Source organism: Stegastes partitus, unplaced genomic scaffold (assembly GCF_000690725.1).
Source record: "Stegastes partitus isolate 25-593 unplaced genomic scaffold, Stegastes_partitus-1.0.2 Scaffold603, whole genome shotgun sequence".
Taxonomy (NCBI): domain Eukaryota; kingdom Metazoa; phylum Chordata; class Actinopteri; family Pomacentridae; genus Stegastes; species Stegastes partitus.
Window position 1 is genome coordinate 291,469 of NW_007578334.1, and position 15,845 is coordinate 307,313.

At 40.8% G+C, this 15,845-nt stretch overlaps 2 protein-coding genes across 5 annotated transcripts in view; both read left to right on the top strand.

The window, feature by feature from the left end:
* The window catches only part of ppp1r9a (protein phosphatase 1, regulatory subunit 9A), a 61,941-nt gene extending 51,950 nt beyond the window's left edge, over positions 1-9,991 (top strand). For all 3 annotated transcript variants that reach the window (XM_008289281.1, XM_008289282.1, XM_008289280.1), the window contains exons 12-19: positions 371-459; positions 1,232-1,364; positions 1,578-1,647; positions 2,601-2,660; positions 2,931-2,979; positions 4,794-4,913; positions 5,613-5,795; positions 7,254-9,991. In XM_008289281.1, coding sequence (XP_008287503.1) covers positions 371-459; positions 1,232-1,364; positions 1,578-1,647; positions 2,601-2,660; positions 2,931-2,979; positions 4,794-4,913; positions 5,613-5,795; positions 7,254-7,436 — 887 coding nt within the window. In that variant the 3' untranslated portion in view covers positions 7,437-9,991. The remainder of the gene's footprint in view (positions 1-370; positions 460-1,231; positions 1,365-1,577; positions 1,648-2,600; positions 2,661-2,930; positions 2,980-4,793; positions 4,914-5,612; positions 5,796-7,253) is intronic.
* Positions 9,992-11,406: 1,415 nt separating this feature from the next.
* On the top strand, positions 11,407-15,771 carry asb4 (ankyrin repeat and SOCS box containing 4). 2 transcript variants are annotated; one of them, XM_008289287.1, is made up of 8 exons: positions 11,407-11,462; positions 11,542-11,763; positions 12,093-12,392; positions 12,482-12,724; positions 12,817-13,064; positions 13,162-13,275; positions 13,698-14,263; positions 14,411-15,771. In XM_008289287.1, the coding sequence occupies exons 2-7, from the start codon at positions 11,586-11,588 to the stop codon at positions 13,884-13,886; spliced, it is 1,272 nt and encodes a 423-aa protein (XP_008287509.1). In that variant the 5' UTR covers positions 11,407-11,462; positions 11,542-11,585; the 3' UTR covers positions 13,887-14,263; positions 14,411-15,771. The 2 variants fall into 2 exon arrangements, with proteins under 2 accessions (XP_008287509.1, XP_008287508.1); XM_008289286.1 differs by having other exon boundaries at positions 11,421-11,763.
* Positions 15,772-15,845: the final 74 nt, after the last annotated feature.

The window sequence follows — 15,845 nt, forward strand, 5'->3', positions numbered from 1 at the left end:
TCTGCTGAAATGATCTTTTTTTAAATTCGAGTGATTCAGTCTTTCTCTCGTGTGAAGGCATCTCCATGTGCACTCGGGGAATGAGCAGAAAAATGATGATTGCCTGCCTAATTAATAGTGTGACTCTTGGGGGGAAGATTTCATATTTTAATTGAGTTGATGATTTTTGTAATAGACGTATTTAGTGTGGGTGTCAACACCGGGTTCAGGCCAAATTAAGTGCCTCAAAATAACAACTGAAACGAGAGAAAACATGCTTATAACTGAGGGCTTTTGATGAAGCAATGCACTGTACTGTGTCTTTTACCCTGCTAGTCTAACAGTTGTTGTTGTTGTTGCTGACTTTTTCTAATTGTTTGTGTGACTGTAGACCTTAGGGAGGCCTCTTCACAGTCACCCAGCAAAAAGAAGGGCTGCAGAGAAGTTGCCAGAAACAGCATCAGCTCCACAGAAGGAGAGGTTTGTATTAACGCACATACCTTTGCTTAGTGAAACAACATCTGTTGAAATATCCGCCAGATGTGATGCGGACAGATGTGATGTTTAATCAAGCAAGCATCGCTATTCTCTACTCTTACCTTTAATATGTCTTTAATTTCACCACAGAGTATTTAATTAGTGCATGTGCATGTTTGTGTGTCTTTAACCCGTGTCCATTCCACTTCATTCCTTTTAATGGATTAATTGCTGTGTGTTACTCTGCTCCTCTAATTGAGTCTGTGGTGCTGTCACAACTTATTGTCTCTCCTAGTGTGATAATAACAGCCACAGTCTTTTTTTTTTTCTTTTTTTTTTCTGGATGAAAGGCTCTCGTCTGGATAATGCTGTCACTTAACTCAGCTAGAGCACGAATGAGTTCAGATTAGATAAACAACTCGAGAACTGGATCAGAATTGGCAGAGACACAGAAACCGAGGCAGTCCAAGGGAAAAGAGGGCAAGGAATTAGAAAATGGTGAAAGTATGTCAAGTGACTTCTGTCAGATTAGTCTGTAGCTCTGGCTGCTCAGATCACTTATTCTTTGATTGCACTTATTTCGTCCTCTTTTCTGTGCAACTACTTCTGGGCTTCTCCTTTCCTCTCTTTTCATTCATTTTTGTCGATCACAATTGTGTTTAATTTCCCGATTTTGTTCCTTCATTCATCTGACAGCCTCATCTTATTTCTGCTCCTCCTTATGTTTCTTTCTGCTCTTGCTCTGACTTCATCGTTCTTTTTTGTGTGTCTTTAGGTCTTCGAAGGACACGGCAGTCCAGCCCACAGTCGCTGTGGTTCCATTCGTAGCGTGGCCTCTTGTGATGGAGGAGCAGCAGTCCATAGGCCTCCTGGCAGTGTGGAGGGCTCCCCCAGGAGAACACTGCAGGGTTAGTTCACCTGCGCCCTCATGATGCAGGATGACGATCTCCACACTATTTTTTATTTTTTTTGCATCAGTTGTGCCAATCCCAAATTTTTCACTTACGTCTTATCTACTGCTCCAATTTTCACATTTATCTCATTATCATCTTTCTCTTTCGCCATGTAAGCTCATGACTTGAAATAGGAGTAATCTCAGTGCGGGCTGTTTGTCTTTATAGGTTCTCAGTCTCCTGCAAGGTTGAGTCCATCTCACAGTTTGGAGGAGCACAGACAAGCTCTGGACCCTGGGTAAGACTGCAAATGCATTGCCATGTAGTCTTTTGGAGTACATCAATGCATCAAAGAAGTTGATAGATGATCATTAGGCCCAGAATATGGTTTATGTTCAGTTTTTCTTGAAGAAGTTAAAAAAAAAATTCAGCGGCAGGTACGATCTGGACTAGGGATGTCCCATTCAAGCTTTTTTGCCCCCAATCCAATCCTAGTTGTTTAACATTTAGTGTGTGCTGATACCAGGTCCTGATCCAGTATATTTTTCCAAGATGATACACTTTTATATATACATTGTAGATTAGTTGTAGTACCTTGTTTCACCACCAGATGGAGCCTCTTACTGTTTAGGTAGCAGCTGTGTGTTGGCAAGCAGAGAGCATTGTAGGGGTTTAAGCTACTACAGGTCTATCATGACAAAGTCTTCTGTGGCGCTTAATGACCTCCAGCCAACGAGCATATTTTAAATTACATTGGAAACAATTAGAAGACTGTTCTGATGTTTCAGTTCCTTCTGCGGGCGTGTCAGTGGCTTAAAATGTTGGCACAGGACAGTCCAACATACTTACTTTGTAATACAAATGTATTAGTTATTTATTGCTCATGCTGTGTTTATAAAAAATATTTTCACATTTAAGATGCCTCACAGTGGATGTAGGTTTGTGCGGATACAGATCAATGAAAAAATGTCCTTGATCACCCTGATTCTGATCCCCAATCTGGACCACTGGCTCCAGTGCTTTTAAGTGATGATGCTAAAAGTCGTACAAGTGATGAGAAAGTAAACCTGCAGGAGACAGCTGTCATTTTTACATGGATCCCTGGGTACGCAATAACTTCTCTTCAGCATAGTCAGCAATGCATTAATGGTTACTAAAAGCTCATAATCAGAAAAGCTCAGGACAGTGTCTGTTTAATATAACATGACAACCAAAAATCGATGACTTTCTCACTTTACCTTTTGTATTCAGGTCCTCTCTCAGGAAAACCAAAGTGAAGGACAGAGATCCCAGAGCCTCTCCTGGAAACAGGTAAAAAAAAATCATTACATCAGAGTACCTACTGCTATTTTCCTTTGTCTTGTCCTTGTCCTTCTTGTCACCATCTAATGAACACTAAACTGCAGGACAATGTTCTGCAGCAGTTCTAGATTTTCGTGTCAACTGTGGTTAATGATTGCTGATGCAGGAATGTGTGGTACAGTAATTGTCAGCACTGACCTCTATTTCATTGCTCCCTCCATCCATCCTTTCTTTCTTTCTTTCTTTCTTTCTTTCTTTCTTTCTTTCTTTCTCTCTCAGCTCCACAGAACCATCAGCAGAGGACAGTCCACAGAAACTCAAGGCCAAGGTACATGAGGTTTTGTGACTGCTACATTGGGCAGATAATGATTCACTGAATGGATGCTCTATAGTGAGGACGTTGAAGAACACTTTGCTTTCCCCCTCTGGAGTGTTATTATACTTCTAGTCAAAAGAGACTTCTTGCCGTACCTATTATAATTGTGTTACTTGTTTATGAAAGTCAGTTGTGCACTTTTGTAGATCCACTACATACTGCGTTCCGTCTCCATGTTGTAGCTTTAATGTACTGTGTTATTTCTGTTGAACAGAACTCCCTTACATGGCCCTACTTCTTCTCCTATTCATATTATTTGGTATCGTATTATGTGTTTTTTTTTTTATTTAACGCTCATCCATTGAAAAAGAAATAAGTTGGTTCTCTAAGAGGTAACTGGGGGCTTGTATCAAAGAAAACTCTTCACCACAATCACAGAAATGCATAATTGCCTCATTAATTGCAAAAGAAGTCAATCAGTAGGTCGACATAATCCTAACTATCTTTTATAATTCTGAGCGGCACTGCAAAAAATATCCATTTTAGCAACTGTACGATGAAAAATTTGCAGAAAAAAATCAATTTGGACATGTTCCCTCTACACACGTGTGTGCTCCGTAATGGATCTTGAATCAGTTCGATGTCATCCTGATGCAGTACGACTAAAGTTGTTAACATGGGCGTTTGTTGCAGTGCAGGAACTTGCATGGAAACTGTTTCTAATTCCGTGTAATATCAGATGTGGTTACCATAGGATTAAAAAAGCAGATTATTTTTGATCCTGCGGCAATCCGGTCTTTTTCCCTCTCAGAGGACAAGCTCAGCCTAAGAAGAGTGCACATCAGAAGATAAATGAATGAAGAATTTACGCACATTAATAGTGATGTGGAGCTTTTAGGTAAAGATTCAACCCAGCAATCTGAAAGCCTGAGCTTCTGAGATTAGTCTCACTTTTACCTCAAACAGGACTAAGACTCAAAGAAGTCCTTTAAGCTACTGTATTTTTTTTTTTCAAATGCAAGACAAGACTAAACCTTGAGCCCAAAATCTTTTACTACACTTTGTCATTGAAAGTCAAAATCTAAATCTGTCTTCTACAGAATACTATATATTCCAAAAGAATAAAGGGAAGAACACTTATCCTGGAAAACAACCTTCTCTGTTAGTTAAAACAACCTTTTAACCTTCATCTAATGATGGCCCACAGCCATATGTTCTGCAGAGCAGTGTTTCTGCTCCACACTCCTGATAGTTTGTGTTCCTCAGCAGCACACTGTTCCTGCATGTTTGAGGACAGATCTTAACACAATAATTCCCTGTATGTCCACACTTTCTCTCACTCATAAGGACAGACAGCGAGACATTTTTGGAGCTGGACAGCATCCAGCTTCATCATTTCTATCCACTAATCACATTTACAGTTTGTGCTGTAATGAACCATCTTAAAAATGAGAGATGTGCACAACCTTTCCTTCTTTTAGTCTATGAAACAGCTTAATTATATTAGTCCACTCTACTTTTTATTGGTTGTAAATCGCAGGATGATGCACATAAGTCTTTCAGATACATGCTCGGAGGAAAAGCCTTCATTTTCTTGATTCATTCACTCCACATGTAGTTTCTCTGGTTAAGAAATTGATTTAATATCTCACCCTTGATTAAATTTACAATATCAGCATGCTAATGCAACATCATGTTGGTTTGAATCAATAACACTTCACAGAAACATCAATAGGAGAGACGCAATCCAACTAATCAGCTAAATTCAGCCTTACAGCCAGTTGGCGCTCAGCACCAGTCTTACGAGCGTGTTGTTGATGTCTTAGGGACCCACTTTGAACGATGATCTGAGCGCCAGCAGCAGCAGCTCGGTGGAGATCAGCGGCCTGCTCAGTGAAGCCAAGATGTCAGGACGCTCACACACCCTGGTGCTCTCCTCGGACGAGGTACATTATCTTTTTTTATGGAAGGATTATTATTTATAGCTGCGCAGTATCAAAAACAAAACATGAGGTTATTTTGTTAAGCCTGAATACATGCTTACAAAGTGAATATGAATATAAAATTGTAGGACATCTAAAAAGTTTTTCATTTGTATGTCAATGCCCTGATTTCTTTTTTCACCTCTAACAGTAAACTAAAAACTGTGTCCCTGCAGGGGGGGTAGCTTCTCTCTTATTTTCTTGCTGGAAACAAAAATCAGTGCGCTAGTTTAGACGTATTTTCCTGAAATGTTGGTGCAGGCTGCTGCAGAGGAAGCCTTGTCATTTCTACTCTGTTGACAACCCAGTTATTTTCTGTTGTTTTCTACGCTGCAACATGCAGAGTCTGGATATGATAGATGATGAGGTGAGGCCGAGGCTGCGAGCCTCCAGAGGGCATGTGTTTCACTGCATGTGTGTCTGTTGAGTTGTGCATAAACCATTTGTCTGTGCGTCATCGTCACACATCATCGGCAGAAAAAGGATCATTTTTCTCTGCATGTCTGATCGTATCAATCTGTTTTTCTACATAAGCTTGTTTATTTCATTCGAGCTCATCGTTCATTCCGTGTTGGTTTAAGACTCATGGTAGAGCTGAGAGGCTGCGCATTACATCTGCTTCTTTCTCTTGTCTTTCTGCTTCTCCTTATTACGTTTGTTTAGATTCTGGACGAGGGGCAGTTTTCGAAGCAGTATCAGTGGCAGAACTGCAGCATTACTGAGTGGACTTCACAGCAAGTGGCCCGCTGGCTCATGGGCCTCAACCTAGATCACCACATCCCAGAATTCACTGCCAAAAATATAGGTGGAGAGCAGCTGCTACAGCTGGATAGCACTGAGCTCAAGGTAACTTGCATCTGTTTTTTTATCGCACATAGAATTTTGAGTCAGTAGAAATACTTATAAATGCCTCCCGCAGGATCTGTTTTTGTCACAAATCCCTCAGAAGCTCAAGCTGTTTCTAGGTGCTTTGCGTGCTCTTGTCACATTTTTCCTCACTTTGCTTATTTTTTCCTACAAAATGTCTTTCACCTCAATGAAGGCAGCTCAAATAGAAGACAAGTGAAGATGTAGTCTGTGCAGTGCCAACACCTTAAATACTAAAGAACAATTAGGAATTTATCATTATTATTTTATTTATTTATTTAACCTTAAGGGCTGCAGGGTGGCGCAGTTGGTAGCACTGTTGCCTTGCAGCAAGAAGGTTGCCGGTTTGCGTCCCGGTGGGGGCACCGGAATGTTTCTGCGTGGAGTTTGCAAGTGAATGAATGAAATGAAAGAATGAAAAATACTTTATTTATCCCAGAAGGGAAATTCAATCTTGTAAAAGCTCACTTTTTTTTTTTTTTTTAAATCAATATAACATATATACAACAATAATAATCATTCAGTCAGTTGGATTTGTTTTTTAAAGTGATGGCTGTTGGCAGGAAGGAACTCCTGTATCTCTCCGTTCGACAGCGTGTTCTCCCCGTGCAGCGTGGGTTCTCTCCAGGTTCCTCGGCTTCCTCCCACAAGGTCCAAAAACATGTTGAGGTTAATTGGTGATTCTAAATTGTCCGTAGGTGTGAATGTGAGTGTGCTTGGTTGGCGCCTTCGCCCTTAGTCAGCTGGGATAGGCTCCAGCCCCCCGCGACCCGAGTGACGATTAAGCGGTGTATAGATAATGGATGGATTTAACCTCAAAAATCATTTACTGTTAAAACTTTTAATTTGCTTACATATTTGTCTCTCTGCTCTGTGTGAAGAAAGCTCACAATTCAGCCAGAAAGTCCCTGCTGAGTGACTAATGGCTTCATATTTTCACCAAGAAGCACAGAATTTTTTTTTCTTGTTACAGAATTTGTTTATTTCTAGCAGTTTATTCTCGAGGATTTTTTTTAAAACAAGATATGTAAAGTGTAGTGATTTTGATGAAAATCCAACAGTTCCTTTGTTTGTTTGTTTTTTAATTACATAATTTTGTTGAGCTGTTAAACGTAGCATGTCTTTCAAACCTGCTGGCGGGTTTTGATGTGCTGAGGGTAAATGTCAAAATAAATAAATATATAAATTGTTTCTTAAACTCTCAATTATAAGCACGAGTACCTGTCTGGTTTGGCTATGATGATATGAATGTAACAGATTGGTACATAGTTAGCCCTAACAACGCAATGTTTTATTTGCAGCACACAATATAAATGACATAAAGTGTGGCATATTTATTAAGCCTGAACTAAAAGGAAGGCAACAAATAAAGACAGTTTTCAGTAAATGCTACATATATTGTAAAGAAGAATAATTATATATATGAATTTGTTTCAGGCCCTTGGAGTCACTTTGTCCCAGGAACGAGCCCTGATCAAGAAAAAGATCAAAGACCTTAAAATGCTGATGGAGAAGGCCAAGAGGAACCAAGAGAAAGTGGAAAAACAGCGCGAAAAGCTACGGAAGAGAGAGCTGGAGCAGCAGCAGAAAGACGGCCGCAAAGAAAGCGCGGCGGAGTGAAAAGGAACCCTCAGTTTACCTCCCGCTTTACAGTAGCACCACACACCAAGTAGCATCTCGCGGAACAGAACCTCAGCAGGCCCCACGAACCAACCCTGAGGGACGCCTACTTAGTAGTTCAGTAGTTCTCAGTGGTGGAGCTCTACGCCCAGCTGCCAGAGCTTGTTGAGTGACTTTTTCACCGAGCAAACTAAACCAAAACGAGCAGTTGGATAACAGAATGCTGCCCTTCATTTGCCTCATTTTACACCCATCCTGTGTTTTTAGCCATTTAAGAATTAACTGAGTTCTATTTATTTTGCTGTTTATATATAGCTGTAAATTGGGTTTATTTATTCATATCCAGAGTATGTCTGTGAAAAGTCCATCCCATCTTTCTCCGAGAACACCCTCAGAACCATGGGTTAGACATGAAGACCATATACATGTACAGCGATAATTACAGATACAAATATGTCTGATGTGCCATTTCGATAGACTTCTGTATATCCTGTTCAGATACATAGCTCACTGGAATCTCTCTCTCGCTTTGATGAAGCACATCCAGGTCAGGAATACAGGAGGCAGTGCTCATCTCCCACCACTGGGTGTCCCCACGCTGCTCACTTTCACTACTGAAGACAGCAACACTGGAACTTTCCAACAGGAACTGAACTGGGAACCAAGTTGTACTGGGAGAAACTGAGCTCTCTCAGAACCTGCAAGAACACTGGAAGTGCAGACACTGTAAATTTAACCTGTGCACTGGTTTACAGTGCCCCTTAAAGTATTCATGTACCATACTGAAGCAGTTCTCAAAGTATGAATGACAAGGACATACTGTACTCTCTGGACTGATTCCAATAGAGATTTCAGGTACTATGTAATCATTAAATTTGTAACTTACCTAACCCGTACCACAAAAACAAACAAACAAACAAAAAAAAAAGTTGATCAAATGAAACTTCCTGCTTATATGCATAATGTTGCTTTGACTCCGCTTGTAACCTGCTTTTGACCTCTTTTTATATTCTCTCAGTAACAAAGTAATACCCCGCCGCTGCCTTTAGAAGTTCTAGAGAAGTAGAATTTTTCTGAACTCTACCCGCTTCTGTGAGAGTGTCGAAACACATACTAAACTAACGTCATCCGTTCCTGTCGTTTTATTGTTTCTAAAGAATCACCTGTCAAAAGTTCACCAGATTTCTCTGGAATGTTCTCAATCAGATTTAGGAATGCTGCCATACAGATGGTGATCAATCAAGGACAGACGCAGCAAGGGCAGAAATTTTCTTACAAAGGTTAATCGTACCTGATGTTACGCTGGAAGTTGCACCTGATGGATGCAACATAGTTTGATTATGAAATCGGTTCTGTTCGAAGCATTTTGATGTACTTGTTAGATACCTTTTGAAATGATTTTGACCGATGTTCTTTATGCAAACAGTACTTATTTTAGAAGTATTAAGTTCACTGAGAGACATGTTCCCTGTGTTACTTCTTTATCATTCCCGAGAATCATTCCGTAGAGAACTATAGAGACGCCAGAGTCACCGTGATAGAAATGAAGGCAGCTGTGGTAACCTGCCTGACGAGCTGCTAACAGGTTAAGAACGAGAATAGTTAAGGGTTACAGACACTTCCATGCAGCACCACAGTAATACAGCTGTCACTGATAGAACTTAATGTTATTATTTATTTATTCCTGTATTTAATGAAGCAACTGACTACTGTTTATTAAAACTTATACAAAATAAGAATATTATTAACACCTAACAATGATTTATCCAGAATTTAATTATTACTTCCTTTTGCCAAAACATGATTAAAACTGTTCATTTGAAGTGATTTATATTCAAATGGCTGTTATAAAAAAATGAAGGATTTCAAGTTTGGTTCTGCAGAGAAAGAAGAAAACACAGTAGTATCCTCCCATTGTGCTTGTGATTTTCCTCAATACAACCATAGTGCTGCTCCAGTGCTACTCCAATAAACTGCTCATGACGTATTCTTATGAAATATTTTGTAACACTTGAACCTTTCTGTGAATACCCCCCACACCCCGACAAGTCGGTCAGCAGACTGCACTCTTTTGACTCTTTTATATGTATAGTAAAACACTGAGAGCAATATGCTGTAAGACTCCTAAAGAAGCCTTGTTTTATAATGTGTCGGTGTGCGTGCGCAGTTTGCCAGTGGGCTGAGGAGGCTGAAAGGTCAGACCTGAGCCGAAAAATGCGATTTCAGATCTTTCTTTTTGTTTTGTTTTTTTTTTCTTTTTTTCTTTTCTACGTGCTTGACTGAGCTTGAAACCAACGTATGGATGAGACCCTGGTGCTCCTGGCAGGCAAAAACACAAATGTATCGAGTCGTGTCTGGAAGAATTCGTCTTTCATGTGCGTAGAAAGCAGAAGATAATTGCCACAAACTGCTAGCCATGCTTTCACTCTTTAAAAAGCTGTGCTTATTCTCCTCCTCCTTTTTCTGTCATTGCCTTGCTCTCTTTTTCGCATTATGAAAAGTCTGAAAGGGCAGCTACCTGTCACACTGAATAAAATGTGCAGTAACTGTCCACACTTGGCTTTTGTTTCTTCTTTTTTTTTTCCTCCCCCAATTTTAACAAATCTGTGTCCCATGTTATATTTGTAGAGTGCCTATAAAAAAAACCACCCACCTCTCTTTTGGATGTTTTCCCCTTTTTGTTGCTTTTCAACATTGAATTATGATCAATATAATTTTTGATGAGAACTTGTGAAAAAAGACTTGTGTTTTAATGTCAAAGTAACACATTTCTAAAAGAGTAATATAGAATAAATAAAAACATAAAATAAATGATTAGAAAAGGTTTCACCCCCTTCAAGTCAGTATTTAGTAGATGCACCTTTGACCAGCTTTGAGCCTGCGTGGGTCTTAATTGGCAAAAAACCTTCTTCCATTCGACCACCGAGTCTCCTACCTGCCTTCTGGTGAACTGAAATCAAAATTTAACATGAACTCTTTTTAACAGTGGTTTTCTCTTTTTAAAGCTTTTACTGTGAAGAACCCAGACAACAGTTCTCATACGTACAGTCTCTCCCATCTCAGCTGAACTGAAGCTTGCAACTCCTTCAGGGGACTCATATGTGTCCTGGTGGCCTCCCTCACTCGTCTCTTTCTTGAATTGTCACATGTGCCATATTTTTTCCATTTCTTAATCATGGATTTAACTGTACTCTAGGAGATATAGAGTGACTGGAGATTTTTTTTTGTTTCCATCTCTGACTTGTGCTTTTTTAAAGAACTTTTTTTTTTAGTTTGGAATGTTTTGTCTTTTGTCCTCATGTTGTAGTTGTAACTGGTAAAACTAGGAATAATGGGTCAACAGCGACCAGACCTTCCAGATACATGTGTCTTTGTAGTATCATCGTTTAGATACATTCATTGGACTTGATCTAGTTTACTAATTGTGTGACTTCTAGCACCGACTGGCTGCAACTGTGTTGAATTGCGGCACTCTAAATGGGGTGAATACTTACTTAGTTTACATTTGTCATTAATTAACATTACTTAGTAGAAATCTGTTTTCACTTTGACATGAAAGAGTCTTTTAGGTAAATTAAATCAAAATAGCAATGATTCAAAGTTAAAAAGCAATAAAAGGAGAAAACTCCCAGGCACTACTGGCACTGTATGGGGTTGTTCATTCTGGGATAGTTTACACTTGTTAAAAACTTCCTCTGCAAATTTTTGGTTTATTTAGATATGTTGATGCCATACTCCTATAATGTTTAGGGTCGGTTGTTTTTTTTACCATTTACTGCATGATGCCTCTCTGCCAGTGGACATCTCAGCAGACCGGCTGGCCTACAGTCAGCCACAGCCAGTTCCAGCTCTCCAGTCCCTCCCTCTCTGCTTTCTATTTATATTCATCCTAATTTCACTCCAGGACTATTTTCTCCCTCCGACGACACCCCCCTGTCACTTGTTGCCCTTCTTCTTCTTCTACTTCATTTCCGTCTCCCTTCCTTACACAACTCCTATGGCTGGGCTTATTGAGGTCTTGCAATGGTGCGTATGCTTGATTCCGTCATTGTTGCTATTTGTACATTCATTTCCAATTTCCTCCATGCATTGTGGACAATATTAGAACCAGCTGACTTGCCAGCGCAAGGCCCCTCTCCCTGGGATTTTATGGAGGAGCTGAGCCCCAGACAACTGGCTGTTAAGCAGCTGAAGGAACAGTTCCTGGAGGCCCTACAGGCCAACAATGCACAAGAAGTCTTGAAAATTCTGCACACTGACAAGCTAGACATTGACACTGTGCTGGAGGTGGACGACCCGGGCATGGTCCTGGCCTCGTATAAACAAGGTGAGAGAGGATTTCACAAGCAGTGATACATTTTGTGAAGTGATTGGGAGCAGTTTTGGTGTTTGACATACCAAGCGAAGATCTTTTTTGTCATATTGAATAATTAGATAAATCCAAATTGGACTAGATTATGAGACATTCCATGATACGGTACACTTCTACCGAGTTTGGAGATCAGTCCTTAATGTTAACCACTAGGTGGAGCTAAACATCCACAGATTCTTACCCTGGATCCAAGCAGGAGCTACTCTGGGTAGATTATAACAATAACAGTCATACAATATCCAGTGCAAACTTACAAAAAAAAAAGTGCATCAAATCTTTTTCAGGATATTGGCTACCATGGTACAAATTGGAGAAGTCCTGGGCGATGGGTATCCATGTGTGTGTGATGTACAACGCTCTGGAAACAGCTCTGATGCTCCTTGAGAAAGGTGCAGCTGTCAACCGCATGCCCAATGGGAAAACACCGCTGCATGTGGCCTGCGAGGTCTCCAACAGCGACTTTGTGGCCTTGCTTTTGGCTCATGGAGCAAAAGTCAGCAGCTTGTCACTGAGTGGACACACAGCGCTGCACTACTGCATCACCAGAGAGTCGGTAGACTGTGCCAAGCAGCTCATCCTCAAAGGTCAGAGGGCAAGGATGCGCGTAGAGATTAGTAGATGGAAGTAGACATATAAACATTGTAATTATCTTTTTTCTTTTTCCCACACGGAGGTGCAAAAGTCAACGTAGCCAGCCACAACAATGATGAGGACACACCTTTACACACAGCAGCCCGATTTGGTGTCCCAGAACTGGTGGCTCTCTTTTTGGCCCACGGAGCTTCTGTAGATGCAGTCAACTCTCTGCAGGAGACTGCGCTGATGACTGCAGCCTTCTGGGCTTTCGACACTAAAGAGCAAATCTACAGCCAAGAGCATCACTTTGTCTGCCGCCTCCTTCTGGACCACCAGGCTGGTGAGAGATTCCTTAAAGAAGTTTCCTTGTCTTTTACTGAAAAAAAAACACACTCAACTGCCACAATTCAAAACATTTACCTTCTGTCGCAGATCCCAACCTTCAAGAAGAAGACCATAAAACAGCTCTTCACAAGGCAGCCTGGAACTGTGATCACGTCCTGATGCAGATGCTGCTGGAGGCCGGAGCAGATGCACGAGCCATGGACATCAACGGCTGTGCCCCCATTCAGTATCTCCTCAAAGTGACAGATGTCAGGCCTATGGCCATACCAGAGCTCTGCTATCAGCTGCTCCTCAACTATAATGCAGCGCGGATCTACCCACCGCAGTTCCACAAGGTATGGAAATGTGCAGTTGAAACTATACGCTAAAAGGGAAAGGTCCTTACAAGAGTTGTGTTCTGTGCAGTGTCATGATGTGGGATGTTTTGTGTAGGTGTTGCAGTCCTGCCATGACTACCCCAAAGTTGTAGAAATCACAGTCAACTCTTACGAACGTTTAAAGCCTACAAAGAAGTGGAGATCTGCTATTCCTGATGACTGCTACAAGGTAGTAAAGAGTGTATCTGCATTTAAAAAACAAGTGTATGTTGAAGTGTTTAAACGACTTCCTAAATGTATGTAGTGATCCACGTGAGTACAATTGGTGGAATGTCCCTTTAAAGCAGGGGTGTCGAACTCCGGTCCTCGAGGGCCGCAATCCTGCATGTTTTAGATGTTTCCCTCTTCCAACACACCTGATTCAGATGATCAGCTCATCATCAAGCTCTGCAGAAGCCTGATAACGATCCTGATCATTTGAATCAGGTGTGTTTGACGAAGGAAACATCTAAAACTTGCAGGATTGCGGCCCTCAAGGACTGGAGTTTGACACCCCTGCTTTAAAGGGATCAAGAGGACAACATTTTAAGAGTTTAATGATAAAACTGTCTTTCTCCGTCTCATAATTCAAGTTTCTTTTTGTCTCCTCAGCGTCACAAAGACTTCTACGACTCTGTGTTTGCCGTTTGCACCAACACCCCTCGCAGCCTGCTCCACCTCGCCAGATGTGCCATCCGAGCCGGCCTGGGTGGGTTCTGTCACAAAGGGGTACCACAGCTGCCTCTGCCGTCTTCCATGAAGAAGTATATATTATTGGAACCTGAGGGGATACTGTACTGATGAAGAGACTTCTGTTATAAACTTGAGTTACTGCGTGGAAAAGTGCTCCAATGTGCAGAATGTCACCTGATGATCTGAACAGAAACATGTCTGTCTGCGGTCTGTGGGAATGGAAAACGCTGCTCGCTGGAAGCATGCTTATCACTCACAGAGGCTTTTGTCAGCAACTTAAGAAGTCTGTCTTTAGTGTTTTGCAGTAAACAAGACGCTACTGTACATATAAGCTGCCTGTACTGGAGTGGAACCCAAATAACATGACAAAGCAGATATTAAGGTGGTTTGAGGATGAACACAAAAGAAGAAGAAGCCCTCTGACTTATTACAATTATTGATCAATTGACTGTTCAACCATAAATGTACAGAGGTTTAGCATTCAGGTGAGACATTTTCTTTCTGTCTTTCTATTGTTTTTATTTATTTATTTTTTTTTACCTCCTGCAGAGCTCCTCTGAGTTAATACGATATTCTCTGCTGTAGTTATTTTCCACCTGCACACTGTTGACCACCTTGTCTCTCCACTGCAGCGCTGCCTCGTGCCGAAGAGGATCCAAATCTACCTGGCAACCACCTTAATGCTCGCTCTCATGTCATCAACTCATGCTCCTGTGATATTCCACTTCTTGCAGAGCAAACACTTGACAAGCCACTCCACAACAAGTGTTTGTTTTTCCACCGGACTGCGTGTAGCCGTGTGCATGGACCAGTTAGCTGCATTATACAGCACAAATAAGGCCTTTCCCCTCAACTTTCCCACAACAGAGATCACTGATCAGTAAAAACAGGGGTAGTAACTTAATAACCCTGTCCGGTGTATCAGAATGTCCACTTTAACTCAACATCAGATGCGGCCTTTGAGCTGCTTTCCATTCATCTTGTTTTTTTTCCTTCAGAAGCACTTTGATGCGCTGTGAATTCTCACCTACAAAGACTACTGACCTGCTCTGAAAGGTCTCGTGTTAGTGCACAATTCTACATGAAGGCCATTCATCCCAGTCACAACAGCATGCTGTAATTGTCTAACTACATTTTATCCACATGTTAAATCTAAGTGAACACAGGGAAGTAATGCCATTGTAAACTAGAGGAAAGCATTTGTTTGACCAAGGCTGGGACTGAGACGCTGAAGAGACGAAAAATAACTGGTTTCGAAAAATGTACAGGTCTATGACGCACCCATCTCTCTCTCTATGAAAGCTCCACTCTGCAGGATTGGTTCTTTCGGTTTGTTATGTATGAGATAATAAAAGTCTAAACCTATGTTTGAGACTGCCATTGGAGCACATGGTGGAAACATTCAGCCATGGTGTTGACTCATTTCACTCATGGTGTGTCTTCTAGTATATAAAACCCTTATATGGACATTTTTACATGTCAAAAAAACAAACAAAAAAAAACAAACTCAACAACAACCAACTACTTGCTTTTTGCCCGAGGGAATCTTTAAAGCTACTTCTTTGCTTTTTTTTTTCATCTCTAATCATAGGTTATACACACACACACTGATTTCCAAAAATGCTTTCACGGTGTAACAAAAAAAGGGACAGTCTGAGTAACTAACGTCTGGAAAGCCTTTCAAATAATTGCGTAAAACATCGTAGGTCAAATATTATTTGTTTCCACAATCACAGATCCAACATATAGGAGTTTATGCTGTTCCAATTATGTGTGAATAAATACATAAAACCACATTGACCTTATTGCCGCATGTTACAGCAGCTGTGTATAACTGGAAATGTAGTCAGGCAGATATAATCACTGTGAATCTTATACTGTCCGTGGGTGGTGCACATTGACAGGTGTGTCCTTGCAGACTTCTGTTTTGTGTTTTTTTGTATATATTGTGGCAGCATTTTAAAATCCCTACAATAAACCAAACAATCTACAACTTTATTCACATAATTGACCCTTCCACTATAGCTTTGTAGTCCTTCTGCTAAGTCAGTTTAAAGAAAATATGTC